This window comes from Mytilus edulis, chromosome 3 (genome assembly GCF_963676685.1).
Source record: "Mytilus edulis chromosome 3, xbMytEdul2.2, whole genome shotgun sequence".
Taxonomy (NCBI): domain Eukaryota; kingdom Metazoa; phylum Mollusca; class Bivalvia; order Mytilida; family Mytilidae; genus Mytilus; species Mytilus edulis.
Window position 1 is genome coordinate 40607952 of NC_092346.1, and position 18820 is coordinate 40626771.

Here is an 18820-nt window from a genome sequence, read left to right on the forward strand (position 1 = left end):
TGTATTATTTGTGTAATAGGAAACCGACTAGTAAAAGCAAAGTTTCTTGTTTCTGAATCTTAGATAGTTTCTTATTGTTTTGTATCGTTATTTGATGATTTATCTGAATAACTTTTACTAACAAAAGAAACAGATTTCCACGGACCAATCACATTTAAGTATTTGTAGATATGCAAATCATATCTAAGGATAAAAAGTTCATAATCCCAATCTTCATGTGAACAATTCTGTTGCAGCCTTTATTAGCACGTATTTCAAAATGTCATTCTCTCGTTCCGATAGAAATGATTTTGTTTAATTTTCAGATGCTCCAACAATTGATATACGATATTTTTCATCAGAAAGAAAAATGGTTTGTATTCCAAGTGGTGTCCCCGATAGCTACGTTTTTAAAGATTGGGAACATACAACCGAATACAACGATCATGTTAGGTTTTTGGCGACAACGAAGGATGGAAATAACGCAACGTTAACTGTTCCTGAAAGTGTTGTTGGAAAAGACCATCATCGAGAAAGAGGGATATACATTTGTCAGGCTTCGAATAACATATCATCCACTGGTGGAGTTTTTGTAAGGCAAAAGTTTAATTTAAATTTGACTGGTGAGTTCGGTTTCCTTATGTTAATTTGATAATTTCTTCATTAGAAGTAACAATTAAATTCTTATCTGATACGGCGGTATCTAAGCAGAATTTTGTTACACAAAAACAGTAGGTCTACGGTCTATAAAGACAAAACATGTTATACAACTGATGATGAACTGAAAATGTTATACAATTTATGAAAACTGACCTAAATAACAATAAATTAAAAGTAAACACATAGGAGGTAACATGTTTATTCCAAAAAGTTAACAATGTTATTGTACAACTAGTTACTATCTAGATAATATTTAATAAAAACGTCAAATAATATTCGTTGAATCTTTATGTTATGGGCGGTCACTATATTGACATATGCATGGAATCAAAGTATATATTTGTGAAGAAAGCTATTCATCTGGTCTGATAGAAGAAATAAAGCTGAAATATAAGTAAGTTTTCCCAAATGATTTTATCTGAAGAAGTTCCATTGTGTGTATTACGACCTTGCATATTTTTGTGTCAAACAAAGGAGTAGGTTCACGAGCGGATAATATTTTTTTTTTAAATCATGCTTTACTGTGTTAATTTTTCTCATAAAAAGAGTGGTGATATTTATATTAATGCATACTAACTTCTTTTTGACACTTCAAATTCTTTATTATGAAGTTAGCACCCCTTAATGATGCATGTTGTAACTTCAGTTTTGGTTATTTTTTTCTTTTATTTTAACCGTTTTTATTCTAATTTACTTTGACAGCCATCTATGATCCAGAAAATGTTTGTGCGTAGGGTTTCAATATTGATCACGGCATAATTTACTGTGTATATATAGTATATTTGATCTTAGATTGTGGCCAATGTTTCCTTAAAGCTTTATGGTCCAAGAAATGCACATTATCCTCAAATTTTGACAATATCTTCAAATTTGCCGACTTTAAAGCTTATAAAGAACTAAAATCATATTATGAAGAGCTTTCTTTCAATAATCATTTAGGCTTCTGAAAAAGGTACGTTTAACAAAAGTGTGTGGCAGTTTTTATGATTAATTTAAAATTAAAGATAGATATTCAATAAAAGAAAGTAAATCCTTACATATCCGGATTTTTTCATTCAATATAATGTTTTCATTGGAATTCAGTTTGATAATTTCAGTTTTGGCTTTGGCTTGTTGTTATGTTGTCTACATCATTATCGGTATCTCGTAGTCCAGGTATGAACCAAACAGATTCTTTATAGTCTAGATCACCTCCAGTTTTAATGGGTTCGTGTTACTTAGTCTTCAGTTTTCTATGTTGTCCTTGTGTACTATTATTTGGATGTTTGTTTATTTCTCTTTTAGTCATGACGTTGTCAGTTTGTTTTCGATCTTTGAGTTTGAATGTCCCTCTGGAATCTTTCGCCCCTCTTTTATAGGATTTTGTTAATTGCAGATTTTGAATGAATGTTAAAAATTCCAGATACGCTGCGTTTCATGTCCGTATTTTGCCTAAAAATCATAGAAAAAGATTGATATTAATGCCATTATGGATTAAAAAAATATATAATTTAACTATTCTATATCCTTTTTATTACTAGTCTTGGGCCGTGTCAACAAATCTGTCCTAGGACTAGGCCATGTCTTAGTATGGTCTTAGGACACGTCTTAGTCCTAAGTCAGGTTAACGAAAGTCTCCTAAAATAAGATATGTCCTAAATTGGGTCCTAAAGTTAGGATATACAAATAGGTGTCTTAGGATAGTCCCAAAGGTTACAATGTCCTAAAACGTAATAAAAACATCAAATATAGCACAAACTCAATACTAAAAATACTAATACAATATTAAACTATCATACTGTTATTAGAATTGAATTAATAAATCAAAATATTTTCAATATTTTTTTAAGATTCAATTGTATTACATTAAATTATTTTGTGCTGTTTATTTTTAAGCCTAAACATTACTATCATTATAAGCAACATATTTTGCAACTAACCAAAACGGTGCAATATTAATTTTAATATGGTAAAAAGTTGACTTTTTTTTTTAACTAATCCTGATTCGATACATGTAATCAAATCGAGTGGACCTAAGTACAAAACTAGTGTATGTACTAAAATTGCAGCACGAATATCGCATTTAACAAAGTTTTGTGACTATTTACTTTTGTTTTCGTATCAAATATATCTTTTATCATATTTAATAACGTACTTACGTACTTACTTAGTATTACGTTAAAACTTTAACTTTTATTTTGCGTTATTTGTTTCCATATAAGAGTAGATACTAACATACCAGTAAATCAATGACAAAGAAATCTCTACATATTTTTTCAATTAAATAAATGTGTAAGGATGGTCCTAGGACCATCTTGATTGGGACTGTCCTAAGATAGCTTTGTTTTAATCCTAAGACATGTCTCAGACACGTCCTAAGACATTCCTAAATAATATCCTAGGATACATTCATTGACACGGCCCCTGAATTACATAGACTGACCCAGTAATTATTATAACCATTTGAGAATGAACGTTTGATAACAACAAATATATGCTGAGTGTTTCTGCACTTTTGAGTAATTTTTTAATGTCATGTATAAGCTTTCCCAAAAAGGGATTCATTCGTTGTATAAAGATACTAGTATTAATTTCATGGTTTATCCAGTAGTCATTACTTCAAAAGAAAACATTGGTCAATGCCAATGCCTGACATCGTTAAACAGTACCTTTTGGCTATTGTCGATGATGTTTTTCTAGTTCTGAATAACTTTCAGTATTCGTTTAATAAAATGTTAAAGTTTGAATAAATTCTGCAGCTTATACCGAGCAAATATGGGAAAATTTGTCAAGAACTATGTAAAAAATTGCCAGGTGACATTTACCGCATCTTTTTTGCACCAAAATGATCAGACTATATTACCATCTTTTCAAAACAACAGGGATAACTCAGTTCTTAATCTTAGAGGGTTCATAATTTAAAGCCATATGAAATTAAATCAATCTAGTAAAATTCCGCAAATCCACCAGAATGCTCATAAGATCATACAACAATATGTTTATTAAAGGATAAGTAAAAATTAAAAATATACATGTATGTAGTGTCCCTAATGTTGAAAATTGCGCTTTTTAGTCATATACCATTTAGCATTTAATGATATTTTTTTGCTATAATAACAACTTTTTGTAGGGAACCCTTATTTTGTAAGCTCTACTGAAACCATTCAATATGGAGTTTATCTCAAAACAGCAAAGATTAAGATAAAGTTTGTGAGTGTTCCAGAATATAACAGTTACGAAGTTTATAAAAATGGAAGCAGATTTACAGATTACACTGATTCCGTTCAGAGAAATACGAAATTAACGGATACTATATATGGTAGAAATGTTTCGGTGAAAGGTAGCATCCTATCTTTAGAGATACAAATAGACACTTTAGATGATTTTAACCTGTATAAAGTAGTTATCAGGAATGCAGTAGGATCCTCACACCATACTATAAAACTTGTTTCTGCAAGTAAGTTTAACTTTCTAAATTCTAATATTATATAGATTAAACAAACTAAGTATTTTTTTTATTTTTTCAAAATGTTTTTTGTCTTTTTTTTTGTGCTTGTAGTTTTGCAAGTCTTGTGAATTGCATGAACGAACTTTAACATATCATCATAAAGTAGTCATCTGCATTTGAGTACACGTTTGAAAAGTATTACTTTTCCATATTGTTCTAGATAGTGTTAATTTAACTGTATATCTAGGTCGCATTATTATTTTGTCAAATTGCTTTCATCTTTTATAGCACTGGATCGATACCTCAGCAAATGGACTATCAGTCCCCTATGGTATCATCAGCTTATTCATCCTTTCTTTGGTACTGAAATGATTTATAACCAACCTTTCCAAAAAAGTCCGTTAATAAATTTTGAAATTATAAAGAAACTTATTATAAAGTTTCACCTACTCAGGCGACCTTAGATGGATTTGGCTATTTTTATGTATATTGATTTGTCATACAGCTCGCAAAACGTTTCGGTACTTATACATTATCGGTTTTCATATATTCAGCTTTGAGCGTTACTGATGAAAGTAAATCCAGAAAAGCGTTTCGGAAGCATGCCATTATTTAACGTGTTGTTTTAATTTTTTTAAATAACAAATAAAAAAATTTCCAATTTTCGGTAGGCGCTCCTTTTATGCCAAACAGTGTTCTAACAGAAGCAAAACAAACTCAGATCTCTGTTTCGTGGACACCAGGATTTGATGGTGGCTATCTTCAATGGTTTATCGTTGAATATCAAGAAATAGGAGACATGTACTGGGAAAATGAAACATCGAATTCATCGAACTCGCTTGTTATTGATGGACTACAGCCATCAACTAGATTCCTTATTCGAATGTTTGCAAGAAACATGATCGATGATAGTAATAGAACAGAAGACATCCTAGTCCAAACAGGTACTGCTGTAATTTAGTAAAAAAAAATTGAGAACAAACCAATTTATTATTTTAAATTTCATTCAAATCATATAATTTTGCAAGACAGATCCCGATTTGTGGTAAATAGTTCGACTGAGATTGTATGATGTACAAAAAGGTTATACAAATTTGTCTTGTGTCACAATTAACAAACTTGATACTAATTGATATAAAACATTATATAGTGACATGTTTTTTATCAGTGACGGCCGTGCTATATATATATATATATATATATATATTTTAATAAAAAAAACTTTCCATCATTATTTAAATCAAAGGACAAGTTACACCAAGGGCCGTATTTGACCCCCTTTTTTGTCAATATTTTTTGTTCATGAAATAAACAAAATTATTATAGGAAATGATTTGCACATATCTGTTCTTAAGTAGCACATACGAATTTTAATTTTTGGTAGAGCAGAAACCTGATTTTGTGTTGCTTAAAGTTCTCTGATTACGTCAAAAGATAGCAAAATGTTGATTTTTGGACTGAAATTCTTCGTTTTTAAAGGCTTCCGCCAACGTGAGCCACAGAAAAGAATGGTGATAAGGATAGCATTCAAACGGAATTTTCTGATAAAGAAAATAAATTATTGGCTCACGTTGGCGGAGGCCTTCAAATATGAATAAAACTATCTCCGTAAAAGTAATATCGGAACGAAATCGGAGAAAGGGTTGAAAATCTCCGCATTCGGATGTGATTACGTGATTACCAACATCAAGAATATTTCCAAAGGTGAGGGTTTACAGTTTTGAGATTTTGCAATCATTCTCCCAATTGTATTTTCTTTTTCTTTTTATCAATCAAATTGTTAAATCAATTTGGATCAACAAACATATGGTGAAAACGTATGCATTTGCATTTATCCCTCCAGTTGAGTCACGAGATAAATTAAAGCGAGAAAGAGTTTGAATAATTAAATATTTTTTCGTTTCAAGTAAAAAATACTCAGAATATGTGAAAATTCGGCACAAAATATCGGTCGGTTGCAAACGACTTCGAGAAATTAGTAACTACCGCCGAAAACAACTTTTTTTGCTTATCATTAACCGGAGATTTTTCTTAAGGGTTAACATGATGAAAAGTAAACAATTTTTACAAGTGAAAAAATGTCCCAATTCCCAGTTGATTTCGTTTTACAAATAAAATAACGGAGAAAAATACCAAATGAAAACAGTAGTGATAAGTATGTCGTTTTAATTGTGAAATTGGCAGGTCGTTATCGTAGTGTAGTGGTTACGCTGTTGCATTTTGTCTGGGCGCCTAATGTTCGAATCTCATGGGCGGCATTAGTCCAAATAATTATGACGTCTGGCAAGGCTATTTTAATTTTTTTCTTGGACGCCTTCCTACGACGTCATAACGCCGAAGCCATTTTGTACGTCTGGAGATTGAGAGTAAATTTTGGGGGGAACTTTGACACCTAATTTTAACAAGAAATTTGTATTGCCGGTTAGAAATTTTTAAAAAAAGTCCTACCTTTTTTGTGCTTATTGGTGTAAAATATTTCCAGAAATATCCAAAAGAAAGGATAAAACAAGATACGATTCCATTTGAAGTGGGGGAATATTTATTTTGTTTGGAAATGATTTCCCACAATTACCAACGACACGTGACTTTCGGAGAATATAAAATCTAAAATTCGGTAAATTTTAATGGATCCGAATTTCCGGAACGTTCGATTTACATTATCCGGAAATTCGGGTCTGTCATATGTTATCGGATTTTAAATTTTATATTCACCGGAAGTAGAAAAATAGCCTTGCCAGACGTCATAATTATTTGGACTAGGGCGGCATGATTTTTTTTCTCATTTTTTTTACTTGTATTATTTTTTTTTCTTCTAAGGAGAAAGAAAAGCAGAAAAATGTTCGAGTTCATGATATCATAGCCAGCAATTTAGGCTGTGGTTGCTTAGTATACAGTGTTGTTGCTTAGGGTCATTCTGGTGGCTAAGATGGTGATAAATACTCGTATAAATAATTCAGATAAATGAGACATTACTGTTTGAGATTTCCATATATGTCTTATACAATAATACATTTTGATTCATATAAAAAAGACACATTTTTTTTATGAATAAGGTTTAAAATAGGGTATAAATAGCAGATTTCAAATATGTTTCTAGGCAAACAACAAATGATAATTACAAAAAAAAACAATTCATTTTTTTAAGCTTCTATATTTAGTCTATTGAAATTATAAAATTCAATTCATTTGAAATGGGGCCAAAAATGGCCCTTATTGTACCTTGTCCTTTGTTATATAAATACCTTGATGGATTACATATAAATATCCTCATGAAGAGCATAGTCGATTCTGAAACTGAGGGGTTCCACAGGTAACGGAAAATCCCCAAAAGTTGACCTACTTGGTCAAATCAAAATTTCTTTTCTTAATAGTGTTGTTAATTTATAATCTCTATTTTATAATAATCTGAATCGAAATATGTTTCTTTTTTCTATATTCTTGAACAAAGATAAGAGGGTCTCAGAAATGAACTTGCCTGCTATTGTTAGTCTATTCGCTGTTTTACTGTGTTTGCTTATAGTTGCTGCGTATTTCAGAAGAGGTAAGTTCAATCTAGCTTGGTTAGAATTTTCTTACGATGATTTAATGTAGAATTTACTGTATATAACTTTGCATTGTTTTGAAGTTAACTCTAAAAGGAAACATCATTTGTCACTTTTAAGACCAGACATATTTTATTCGCAAAGATGTGTAGAAATAGAACAATTAAACAAAAGATCGTACATATACAATCTTGAAAAATAATTTATTGAATATTTTCAGCATATAAGATATAAAGAAAATATTGTTTACGTGGTATCTCTCAAAAGACTAATTGACTAAGTAAACTTTCTTTTGTTCACTCTAATGGTATGATATTAACGGTACATATTCTTCTGCATTTACATGCAGCATCGACATTTCGTACGTCAGATATCCTTTTCACAAGGCTCACCAGTAACGCTTGAATCAACCAAGTTAACAAAGCCTTATATAATACGAAGTTAAAGAGCATCGCGTACCTTTAAGTTCGAAAGATTTTAACAAATACAGCTTAGGTAGTCAATAATAGACTTTTCATGTTCAAATCAATCTATTTAGAATTTTAGCAGTGTAAATATCCAAACTATTTTTTATACATCAGGTTGACAAAACCATTCTCAGCCTTAGAAAATAATATAAATAAACAATATAAGTAGTATATGCCAATGAGGCATAAAAAAATAACAAACTAATGTCTTAAAATTGAACCAAAGCATCAGTAAAATAAATAAAAAGATATTATTAATAGGTTCAATATTCATGCGAATTTACAAAAGCAACGAATTATAAATAAATACATTGGTCAACTACATTCATCTATTGACAAAAAGCTTATTACATATGTGCAAGTGTGTTGTATTTTTTAGGGAAACTGAAGCAATTCATATACACAAGGTAGACTTGCTTGTACAATGTTTGCAAAGACTATTTAAATCTTAGTATTGTCTCTTGTCTCCTACTTGTTATTAACCCTTCCTAATTTAATCCAACAATGTAAAAATAAGATGAAGATAATATTGAAATTTCGTTCTCTGTAAAAGGACAGACTTGCATCTTTTGGTTACTCTTTTATTTCTATCTATATAACCCATACTGTATGGTTTATTGTTGGTTTATACTTCCAAAGCAAAATATACATACCAGTATTTATTAAGCATTTTTTTCTGTAGCAGAGGAGTTTAGATAAAAAAAAACATCACTAATTTGCCTTTCTTTGAATAACTGCTGTTACATGCGCGCTGTTTTAGAAGGGGGCTAAAGTTTAACATTCCTTACAAAAACACAAACTGTAAATTGCTGCAATTACGAAAGAATAGTTTGAAAATATCTATCATATTTGTTCGTTTTTATTACATGTTCGTGGTTTGCGTTTTATTTAGAATATACTGCATTATGAGGCACAAAGTCCTTTTCTGCATATATAAACCAATCTGGTACTTATATTTTCTCTAAAAGGGCATTTCAATGACCATTCATTTTGCATGTTTTTATTAGAATGAGCAAAAACTGAATAGCTTCGTTTACTATGGCATGAAGAATATTTCTCTCAAAACAAACTTTTTTTTTAAATTACCGTTTCCGTATTTAAACAAGAAGCTGTAAAAGTTTACAACGTTACGGTACTAAAAGATAGATGGATTAGATATATATTACTCGATTCATACAATATCACATCGTAATGATAAAAGAGACAAAACAAGAAGGTATTTTTACAAAAGTATAGTACTACAAATAATTTATATATGTATTAATATTTAATTTCATTTACCTTATATACACCGAATGTTTACAATATTCAAATCTGTAAATTAAAGTTTTGGGTCTTTTTAAGATTCAACAATAAAGGTATTTTAATTGATAACAATATTTCCTTCGCAGTTAATAAATTAATATTTTATTTCTTTTTTCAGATTCACCAATCAAGGTAATTTATATATGATAATTACATTCCTTTTATTCAAATGAAAACCTACCATTATACTCAGAAACCATTGGTACAGTTATCTGTTATGCCGAACAATAGGAAAATGCGAGTTAAAAATTGTCACCTCTAATAAAAAAAAAAAAGAAGGGAGAAACGTGTTCTTTTACTTTTCGCCATATTACTAGTCGTGTTGATTTTTAATGGAGAATCCAGATTTGATTAATTTAGGCATACAGACCCATCTTACATTTTATGAATAAAAATGAGATTACAAGTTCAGAAAACGGAAGTATTATCGATCTTCAAATCTCATCAGTCAATTCAAAAAATATAAATGAAAACAAGCTGATTATATTTTATGAATTGCAAAACTGGTTGCGTAGACAGGGTAACTCTAGTCTGCTATGCATGCGTCATATCCATTAAATCTTCACTCTGTGAAAATATTACAATCGGAAATTGGACACAATTGGATAAGTAACAGGTAAAATGAATATGCTTATACATTTATTGAAAGATTCGACGCTTCGACAATATTGTACCAGTGAATTGAGACAAATATATATTGACATGCTGAGGAAATGGAGGTTGAAAAACAGACATGAAATATTGTACACGCTGATACTCAAATTAATTATATATTTATTAAAAAAACAGACAACACTGAAGACCATAGTAAAAATACAAATATGTATTACTATAGTCACATCAAGACTATAATGAAGTGAAAGTAATTAGAAAATGATTTTACTTAACTAATAATTATCTTATCTAAAAATAAGTGTTGTCAAATCTTACAATTTTTCCTAACCGGTTACTCGGATAATCGTTCGACCGATTAACCGGTTAACCGGTAGTTTAAGTTGGTGTTTGAAAGCTTTATCAATAGTACCCTACACTTAGATAAGATGAGGTATGAGTGTCAATTTGACAAGTTTTATCCAAGTCATAAATTTACGCTTATGGAATTGAAGTTTGTCCTTTGGCATTATAAGGCTTGACTGTGAGGATTCCTGACGAAATTTGACTTTTAATAATTGAATCCACCATATCAACTATATAGCGATTGTATCAACTTCAGGTTGAAAAATTAAAAAAAAACTTCTTGATCTCGTAGAATTGAATATGTCTGATACCGATATTCTTTCCTTTTCTCTTGTTGTCTCCAAAAATTATGTGGAGTGTTTTAATTTGAAATGATTAATTATTAAACAAAAGAAGATGTGGTATGATTGCCAATGAGACAATTCTCGACAGGAGACCAAAATGACACAGAAATGAACAGCTATAAGTCACCGTACGACATGTTTCTTTACTGTGTTTGCTTGTTTCTTTAAGTATGTTACTTGTACTATCACGTATACATTGAGTACATTCACATTGGTTTGCATTTCACAATTTTTGAGTTAGCATTTCGTTTAAAATAAGACTAAGCCTAGCACTACGGAGGTTGCACATTTAGATGTAGGTTTACACAATAATAGATTAAAAACGAAATAATGAAGTAATTAGTTAAATTTAATTGCATCACTGATTTAAAGTAACTGTTAAAAAAAACATGTATACTAATTATGTTTCTTTATAATCCTGCCAGAGCTCTAATTAATCTTATGTTTTTAGGATTAACAATAGCAATCAATATACTGGACAATTGTTGTGTCAAATTAATTACCACAACGAAATTTTTAAATAAAACATAACTATTTATTGATTTCAATACAATTTATATCAAATCTATCAAAATTGAAGAAAAAAAGTTCGGTTAACCGGTTAGCGTTTTTTGGTATTCGGTATTCGGTCGTTCGACCGGTTAACCGGTTAACCGGTTAATCGTTGACAACACTACTAAAAATACAAATATGTGTTACTATAGTCAAAATAAGAATATTATGATGTGAAAGTAATTAGTAAATGGTTGTACTTATCTAATGTTATATTTTATGTAGCCAATTCAAGAGCTAATGGGAATGATTTGGACGCACTTCAGAATGGTATACATACAAATAGTGACATCGCAGAGATACCTGTATACTCTTCTATTGACAAAAGACACAATCTCCGTTTGCAACAAACTGCTGCTTACACTGTCGATCAAAAGGGCATAACAAATCCTCTTAAATCTGTCCACCAAAACAGAGAAACAGGTAAACGAAATTATATCGTTATTTTGAGTGTAAATGATAAATATGATATAAATATATTTAAATAAGATTTCTGATCTTAAGAATAAGAAACTCGTAGCGAAGTTAAAGTTTATTGGACCCGCCATTCGAACTTTCACTTTGTCAAAACGTCAAAACAAACATGGTAAATTATAACATCAATTAAGCCAGGTTCTAGCAAAAAGTGAGGTTGTATGTCAAAAATTCATTTATTGTAGGAAGAGTATAGGAAGTTCGTCAGAGATCGTAGATTTCAGCTATCAATCTTTCGTTCTTTTCATTGAAAAATAACACACTGTAGAATTAATTTTCACTGTTTTATAATGATGTTAATATGTAATTGCTTTAGGAATGAACATACTTATGTTGTACTGTTATACCACTGTTCCAGGTTAGGGGAGGGTTGGGATCCCGCTAACATGTTTAACCCCGCCTCATTATTTATGTATGTGCCTGTCCCAAGTCAGGATCCTGTAATTCAGTGGTTGTCGTTTGTTTATGTGTTACATATTTGTTTTTCGTCAATTTTTTTACATAAATAAGGCCGTTAGTTTTCTCGTTTGAATTGTTTTACAATGTCTTATCGGGGCCTTTTATAGCTGACTATATGCGGTATGGGCTTTGCTCATTGTTGAAGGCTGTACGGTGACCTATAATTGTTAATGTTTGAGTCATTTTGGTCTTTTGTGGATAGTTGTCTCATTGGCAATCATACCACATCTTCTTTTTTATATACTCCCACTGTTAAGTGGTTTATATAGAAAAAGGACATCTTCAGTTTTCACTAAGAATTGAACTGTCGAATGTCTGTCTCTCGTCTTTTTTTTATCGCACCGCTGGTAAATTATCACGTTGTGATTGGTTGAACGCCGTCACAAGGTGACCCCCTTTGAGACCGTTGGGGTTATTAAATTTAAATAGGGGGTTCATGGCGCGTTAATGGTGACGTCATCTATTAATGTTTGTAGTGTTTCATTGTTTATTTTACAACAACGCGTTCAATACAACTTAACACTTAAGTTGTATTGAACGCGTTAAAGTAGTATTTAACGCGTTAGAGTTGCTTTTAACGCGTTAGAGTTATATATATCGCGTTAACGTTGTATCTTACACGTTAAAGTTGCATTTAACGAGTTAATTCTTACTTTAAGGTATAAGTTACTTATGACGATTATATATAAATGCGCTAAAAATCTGTAACCTTTATCGCGTTAATTGACGAAGACATGACACAGGTGGCCATTTCTTTAAGTAAGGTTCGAGTAAATCTGACGCCTTGTAAAAAACGTTGTTCAGTTTTTCGGTCATTTTTTGTAGTTTGGTGCTTTCCGCGTTTAATAATTGAATTACGGGTTTTTGACATGAACGGCCTTTGATAGGGGTCAGTAGTTAACCGTATAACGAATTTATCGTACGCTAGACTTTTTCTGCTGCCTTTTGTTTTATAGATGACGTCACCATTAACGCGCAACTAACCCCCTATGAAATTTAATAACCCCTACGGTCTCATAGGGGGACACCTTGTGACGGCGTTCAACCAATCACAACGTGATAATTTACCAGCGGTGCGATAAAAAAATGAAGAGAGACAGACAGTCGACAGTTCAATTCTTAGTAAAACTCAGAAACTGTATTGAAGATAATTTCAATAAAACGGAAACTTAAGTAAGTATGGTCTTTAATGATCAAGATAATTGCAGTTCTTTTATAATAGACCAAGAGGACAAAGATATCTTTAAAAAAAAAGGCTAATCTAACATTTATCATGCAACAAGGTTTGCGTTGAAGTGCTTATATACAGTATCTATTTAAATGAATACAACCTTTAACTGGTAAACAATGTAAAAACAAAAGATGACACCGTAATAAATAAAAAAAATGAAATAGAAGAACATTATAATTTATACACTGACATACAAGTAGAAAATATCTCACGATTGTGATGTTTACTTATGTATGAGGAAACACATAGAATTTAACAAAAAAAAACCGGTGTCGGTCTTGACCAATTAGACATGCCCTCTCAAAATCAGCGGGTTTATAATAGAATAGGAAAAAAACAGCCATCGAAATACCATAATTCAAACTGGGGGAGGGGCTAATAGCTTGCTTACACAATATTTTGATCTTATTCAACTTTATGCTAGAACGGCATACGTTTTACCGCTAGCAAACTCCTAAATCCCTTCAACCATTTATTTAGATGGTTTTGCAACGTGTAGACAGCAACCGAACAACACATATAATTCAAAAACTCTAAGAGTTAACATACAGATTTTTGTTACAGCTAGAAGCCTATAAAAAATAAAAAGCCCGAAACTGCAACATGAATAAATGAGTCTGTGAGTTTTTAGACAAGTGTTTGGTTGCAAAATTTCAGGGAGACGGATTTATAAAACTTTTTCCAAACTTGTTTCCGAATCCCATATTTGAACTTTATGTAACATTGTTATATTTATTTTGTAATTTTTCATTTATAAATACTGTTTAAACTAAAATTTTACGTGCTCTATATTCATTTCGATATGTGAAATTATAGATGGTGTAATATAAATCAGTAAAGGCAAAACGCTTCATTGTAAACAAACGGTAAATTAAAAAAATGATAATGTATGACGGGCGTCAAGTGGCATATTGAATGAATATTTAGAACAAAAACATCAAATGGAAATAAATTACGAAAATTAACCCTGCTTTGAACTATAGACCGAAACACAGAAACGGATTTCTAATGTGTAATACTTTTGTTTTAAAAGAGGGATGAAATATACCAGATGGATTATTTTAATAGTTTGTAATTCAACGGTTTGTATGTTTCACACCCGGGTTTCACAGTTTTGACAAACACAATAGTAAAAACTAACTGAATTGTTATCTCGTCCAGATAATGATTCATTATAAATAAGAAGATGCTATATGAGTGCTATCGAGATAACTACCCAACAAAGTCAGAGTGTAGAAATACATTTGTCTGCATGCCACATCGTCGCACTGCCTTTGAAAAATTTGCAGGCAAATATAACGTTATTTTCCGAAACGTCTTAATTTTTGGCGCATTTTGTGAGGCTTACGGAATGGATTAAGTAAACAATATTATATTACTCAATATTTCTCAAAAACGAGTATGGTGATAAAACTTTTTCAAAACATTATGTCGTTCCATTTTTTTTGAAAGAATAACATATCTTACTTTGGCCAAATCGACACCGTTAGAAATATTAAAAAAAAATCAAAATTATGCATTCATAATGTTCATTTCTTGCCTTTTTTGGGGGGGGGGGAACCTTACGTTTTTTGGCTTTATTTGAGTAAGAATTAATGCTTTAAATGGTAAAGTTAGCTTTTTTTAACCATCTTGAATGTTTTTGCTTCAATTTGAGCGCTATCAAATATGTATATATTGATTAAAAAATCATATTTGGTTTTTTTAAATAAAACTTGTTTTTTACTCCAAAATTGCAAAAATGTTCAATTTTCAGCAGCTTTTTTGGCAAAAACGAAATCGACAACATATATTTATTTTGAAAAATTTTGATTCTCTGTCAATTGTAGAATGAATCATCTTAAAGGGAAAAAATTCTCACCTTCAGAAATAAAATGTTGTGCACTTAAATCATGTTTTACCGCGTAAAACGATTATTGAATTAAAGGCGTTAAATGTGATTCTTTATGACACAGGTGGTCAGTGCGGCGGGTATTTTCTCGCGAAAAACGTCTTTTTTCCCTTCGGGTTAAATCTCAAACTTAATAATTGCAAAGTTCAACGCGTTAAATATATTGATTTCTTTACGCGTTAAAACTGTATTTATCGTGTTAAATATGTTTTTATCGCGTTAAATGTTAGCGCGTTATTGTATCGGGTTTTTATATGAACGGCCTTTCATAGACCCCCTACGGATCCATAGAGCGTTAGTAAAATCCATAGGGGGTGAGACTGCTGTTGCCTTTATTTGGTAATATTATTCATTTCCATAATGCAGCTAAAATGACTACATCTCAAATTATCCTTAAGTAGAGATATCAAAATGTTTTTAAGTTTTGAATAATTAAAAAAAAACTGAATATATCAGCAATTTCGGACTTCCAGAATTTGTTATGATAAATAATGCAATAAGACACAATAAGTAGGTAGATGGTTTGCAATAATTTAAAATTCTATCTATACGTTATTATAAATTGGTTTCCCGTTATAGGTAAGATTGTCAGCAAAGTGAGCAAGTTTGCATCCACGAAATGTCCGTCAGAAATAGAACTGGGAGAAAAGGTTAGTAACGCATTCATGTCATATGTTACTTGCCATATTCTTTTAAAGACAAAACAAATAGATAAAATAAACTAAAATATTTATTTGCTCGCAATCATGTAATCCAAATGTATATACGATATCCAATCATATAGTCAATTGGAGTACAATCCGTTTTACACAGAACCGTCTTTGAGGATTTTAGGCGAATTGTGTTATTACTTATCTCTTTTCATATATGTTAGCATCGAACTTCGCTGAACACACAATAATCCTCGAATGTGCATATGATGCAAACGAAAGTTGATAGCCTCTTATATTATCACAAATACCTATGATATGTGTTGTATATATAGCCTAACTCTTGATAGTCGAACTTTTGATCTATATAAATATGATGCGTTTCCCTCAGTTTTAGTTGGTAACTCGGATATGTTTTTTTCTCTATCGATTTATGAATTTCGAACAGCGATATACTTCTGTTGCCTTTATTTATTGCATGAGATGTATCGGTAACATAATGAAACAATTTTCCATTGATACAAATAATCAAATAACATATAGAGGTCAAAATATAGCATTAAAACATACTGTTTTTCAACAAGCAACGCTTTATATCATATTGTGGTGGGTTTTTTAAATGAATAAAAAGTATCAAATATATATTTTGAAACATTGAATTGTCGAAACAAAATATAAAACCACTTAAACATTTACCTATTATGGTATGACTTAGGACAACTAACTGAAAAAAAGATAAATGGCTTTAGAAATATGAAAGGGTAAGGGTAGGTTTTTGTTAAGATCTCAGCATTTCCTATTTGCGTTGTTTGATCTCAAAGTGGAAAAGGTAATAAGAATAGAACAAAACAAAAATAAAAACCATGCACATAAAGGCTTGTCTACCAAAACAGTATAACAACAATCAAACATAATAAACAAAATATAACCGTGTTATAGTATGTATGCAGTTCCTGACAGCTAGTTTGAAGTTATTTCTTGCTGACATGAAACGAAAATATACAACAAGATTAGGTGATTAGACTTTAATTTTTATCATATTTAAATGATGTTCCAGTTTACAGAAATAGTTCTCTATTCAGCTCGCCAGTCATGTTTTGTATTTACTATTATGACTATGTTTTCTTCATAGGAATCAAGGGAACTGAATTACGTTGAAATCCTCTTTGATCAGAAACCGGTTTATCCGTTTACAATTCATGGACTTGACGACAAAACTAATTATGTTGAAATAGATTTCACGCGAAGCGCTGACCCTCTACCAGACAGTGACACAGACAGGGAAACAGAGAGTGAAAGCGAGAAGTAATAACGATATCTCGGAATATGTCAGACAAATGTTTTTAGAAAAAAAATGTATTACACTGAAGGATGCTTCATAAGAGTTGTTAAATTAAAATAGTTCATTATAACGCAAAAAAATAATATAATGATTTGTGCTGTCAATACTAATGTTTAATTGTGTAACATTTTTCTGTTATATATTATTTATGTACTGGGCTGTATCATGATAGTGAATTCGACATCTTTCTACCACAGATCAAAGGGACCATACTCGTACCACATTGTACCTATAGAAATCGCATAAACATAAAAATGTGAATTCAAAATTTTATCTGCTTGTTAATGCTTAAACAAAATAACAATGATTAAGGTATCATAAAAATCAGAATACTAGACAACTTAGCCTTGACACGCATATAAATGATTTAACAGAATAAGACAAATGAAAAAGCGCTTATCATACTTATTACTAGAGACAGAGCCGTAACAATACAACAACTGAAAACAAATGTTAATTACAATCATTTAAAAAGGGGCCACTCTTTTGAGATCTTACTTAGCAACAACACAATAAAACAACTAACAAAATGACTAACAAAAAAGAGTGGATAAAGTTAATCTAAAAAATATCAATACTTATTTCAACTGATAAAAGGACCGTTTCGTTTCGCATGTTGATGGGGGAAATAGATTGAATTCATATTTGCGTAAACGAAAATTACATTAGACATAACAAAAAATCGGCATTATTAAGATGTAATAACAAAATATTATGCAGAATGAAATGTTAGCATATTATAGTTACAAATCATTGTTGTGATTTCCTGGATTTTCCCTTTGCACTGGGAAAACGACTATTCGTTATTTGTACACACAAAAGAATTCCTTGACACTTGATTATTATTGATTCTACTAAAATTAAGAATTTGTATAAATATAATTTCAATTGTAAATTCGGAAAAATGTAACTAAATGTAATCAACTAACACATGCATTTTTTCTTGCGTCTCAAATGGGTCTTGTCATTTCAGTATTTTGCCACATTGAAATTGAGAATTGTCACACTAAAAAACATCTCTGTTTTTATTTCAATATCATGATATCTTTTCAAAAATTCAATTTTGATTTTAATTACACTTAAAATTGTACATTCTTGTAATTTTTTTTTTAATACTAGTATTCAAATGAGTACTAACCCTAGATATTAATTAGTATTGTATTGTAGTTGAATCAGATGCTGATTTAAGAATCAAACTGTGATACATAACAAAATAGAACAAAACCTTTATCTCAAAAATAAAATATTTTATACATTGTAAGGTGATAAATGAGTATGGCAACATGAGCAAAGGTGATTATTTTTTAAATTTGAATATTTGAACGGTTAAAATATGTCAATGAATCAGTAATTAAGCTGTACCAGTTCAATGTCATCAAGCAAGATTAAGTGAAAATATTATTTGTTTCTTTATACAGACCAAAAAACTTGTTCATGTAAAAAAATAACGATCAGTTAAAATCGACGTAAAATTGTATAGTTGTAACAAACAAGAACCTTTTAGGAGGGGCTGACTAATATTTAAATCATCAAGAAAGTG

At 30.6% G+C, this 18820-nt stretch overlaps 1 protein-coding gene across 1 annotated transcript; it reads left to right on the forward strand.

The window, feature by feature from the left end:
• The first annotated feature begins 349 nt into the window (after positions 1–349).
• LOC139515253 (cell adhesion molecule Dscam2-like) lies at positions 350–18284 on the forward strand. The gene is made up of 9 exons (XM_071304817.1): positions 350–602; positions 3749–4075; positions 4738–5010; positions 7515–7607; positions 8455–8482; positions 9499–9512; positions 11459–11656; positions 15868–15938; positions 17071–18284. Exons 1-9 carry the CDS (start codon positions 350–352, stop codon positions 17245–17247), a joined length of 1434 nt encoding a protein of 477 aa, XP_071160918.1. The 3' UTR covers positions 17248–18284.
• Positions 18285–18820: the final 536 nt, after the last annotated feature.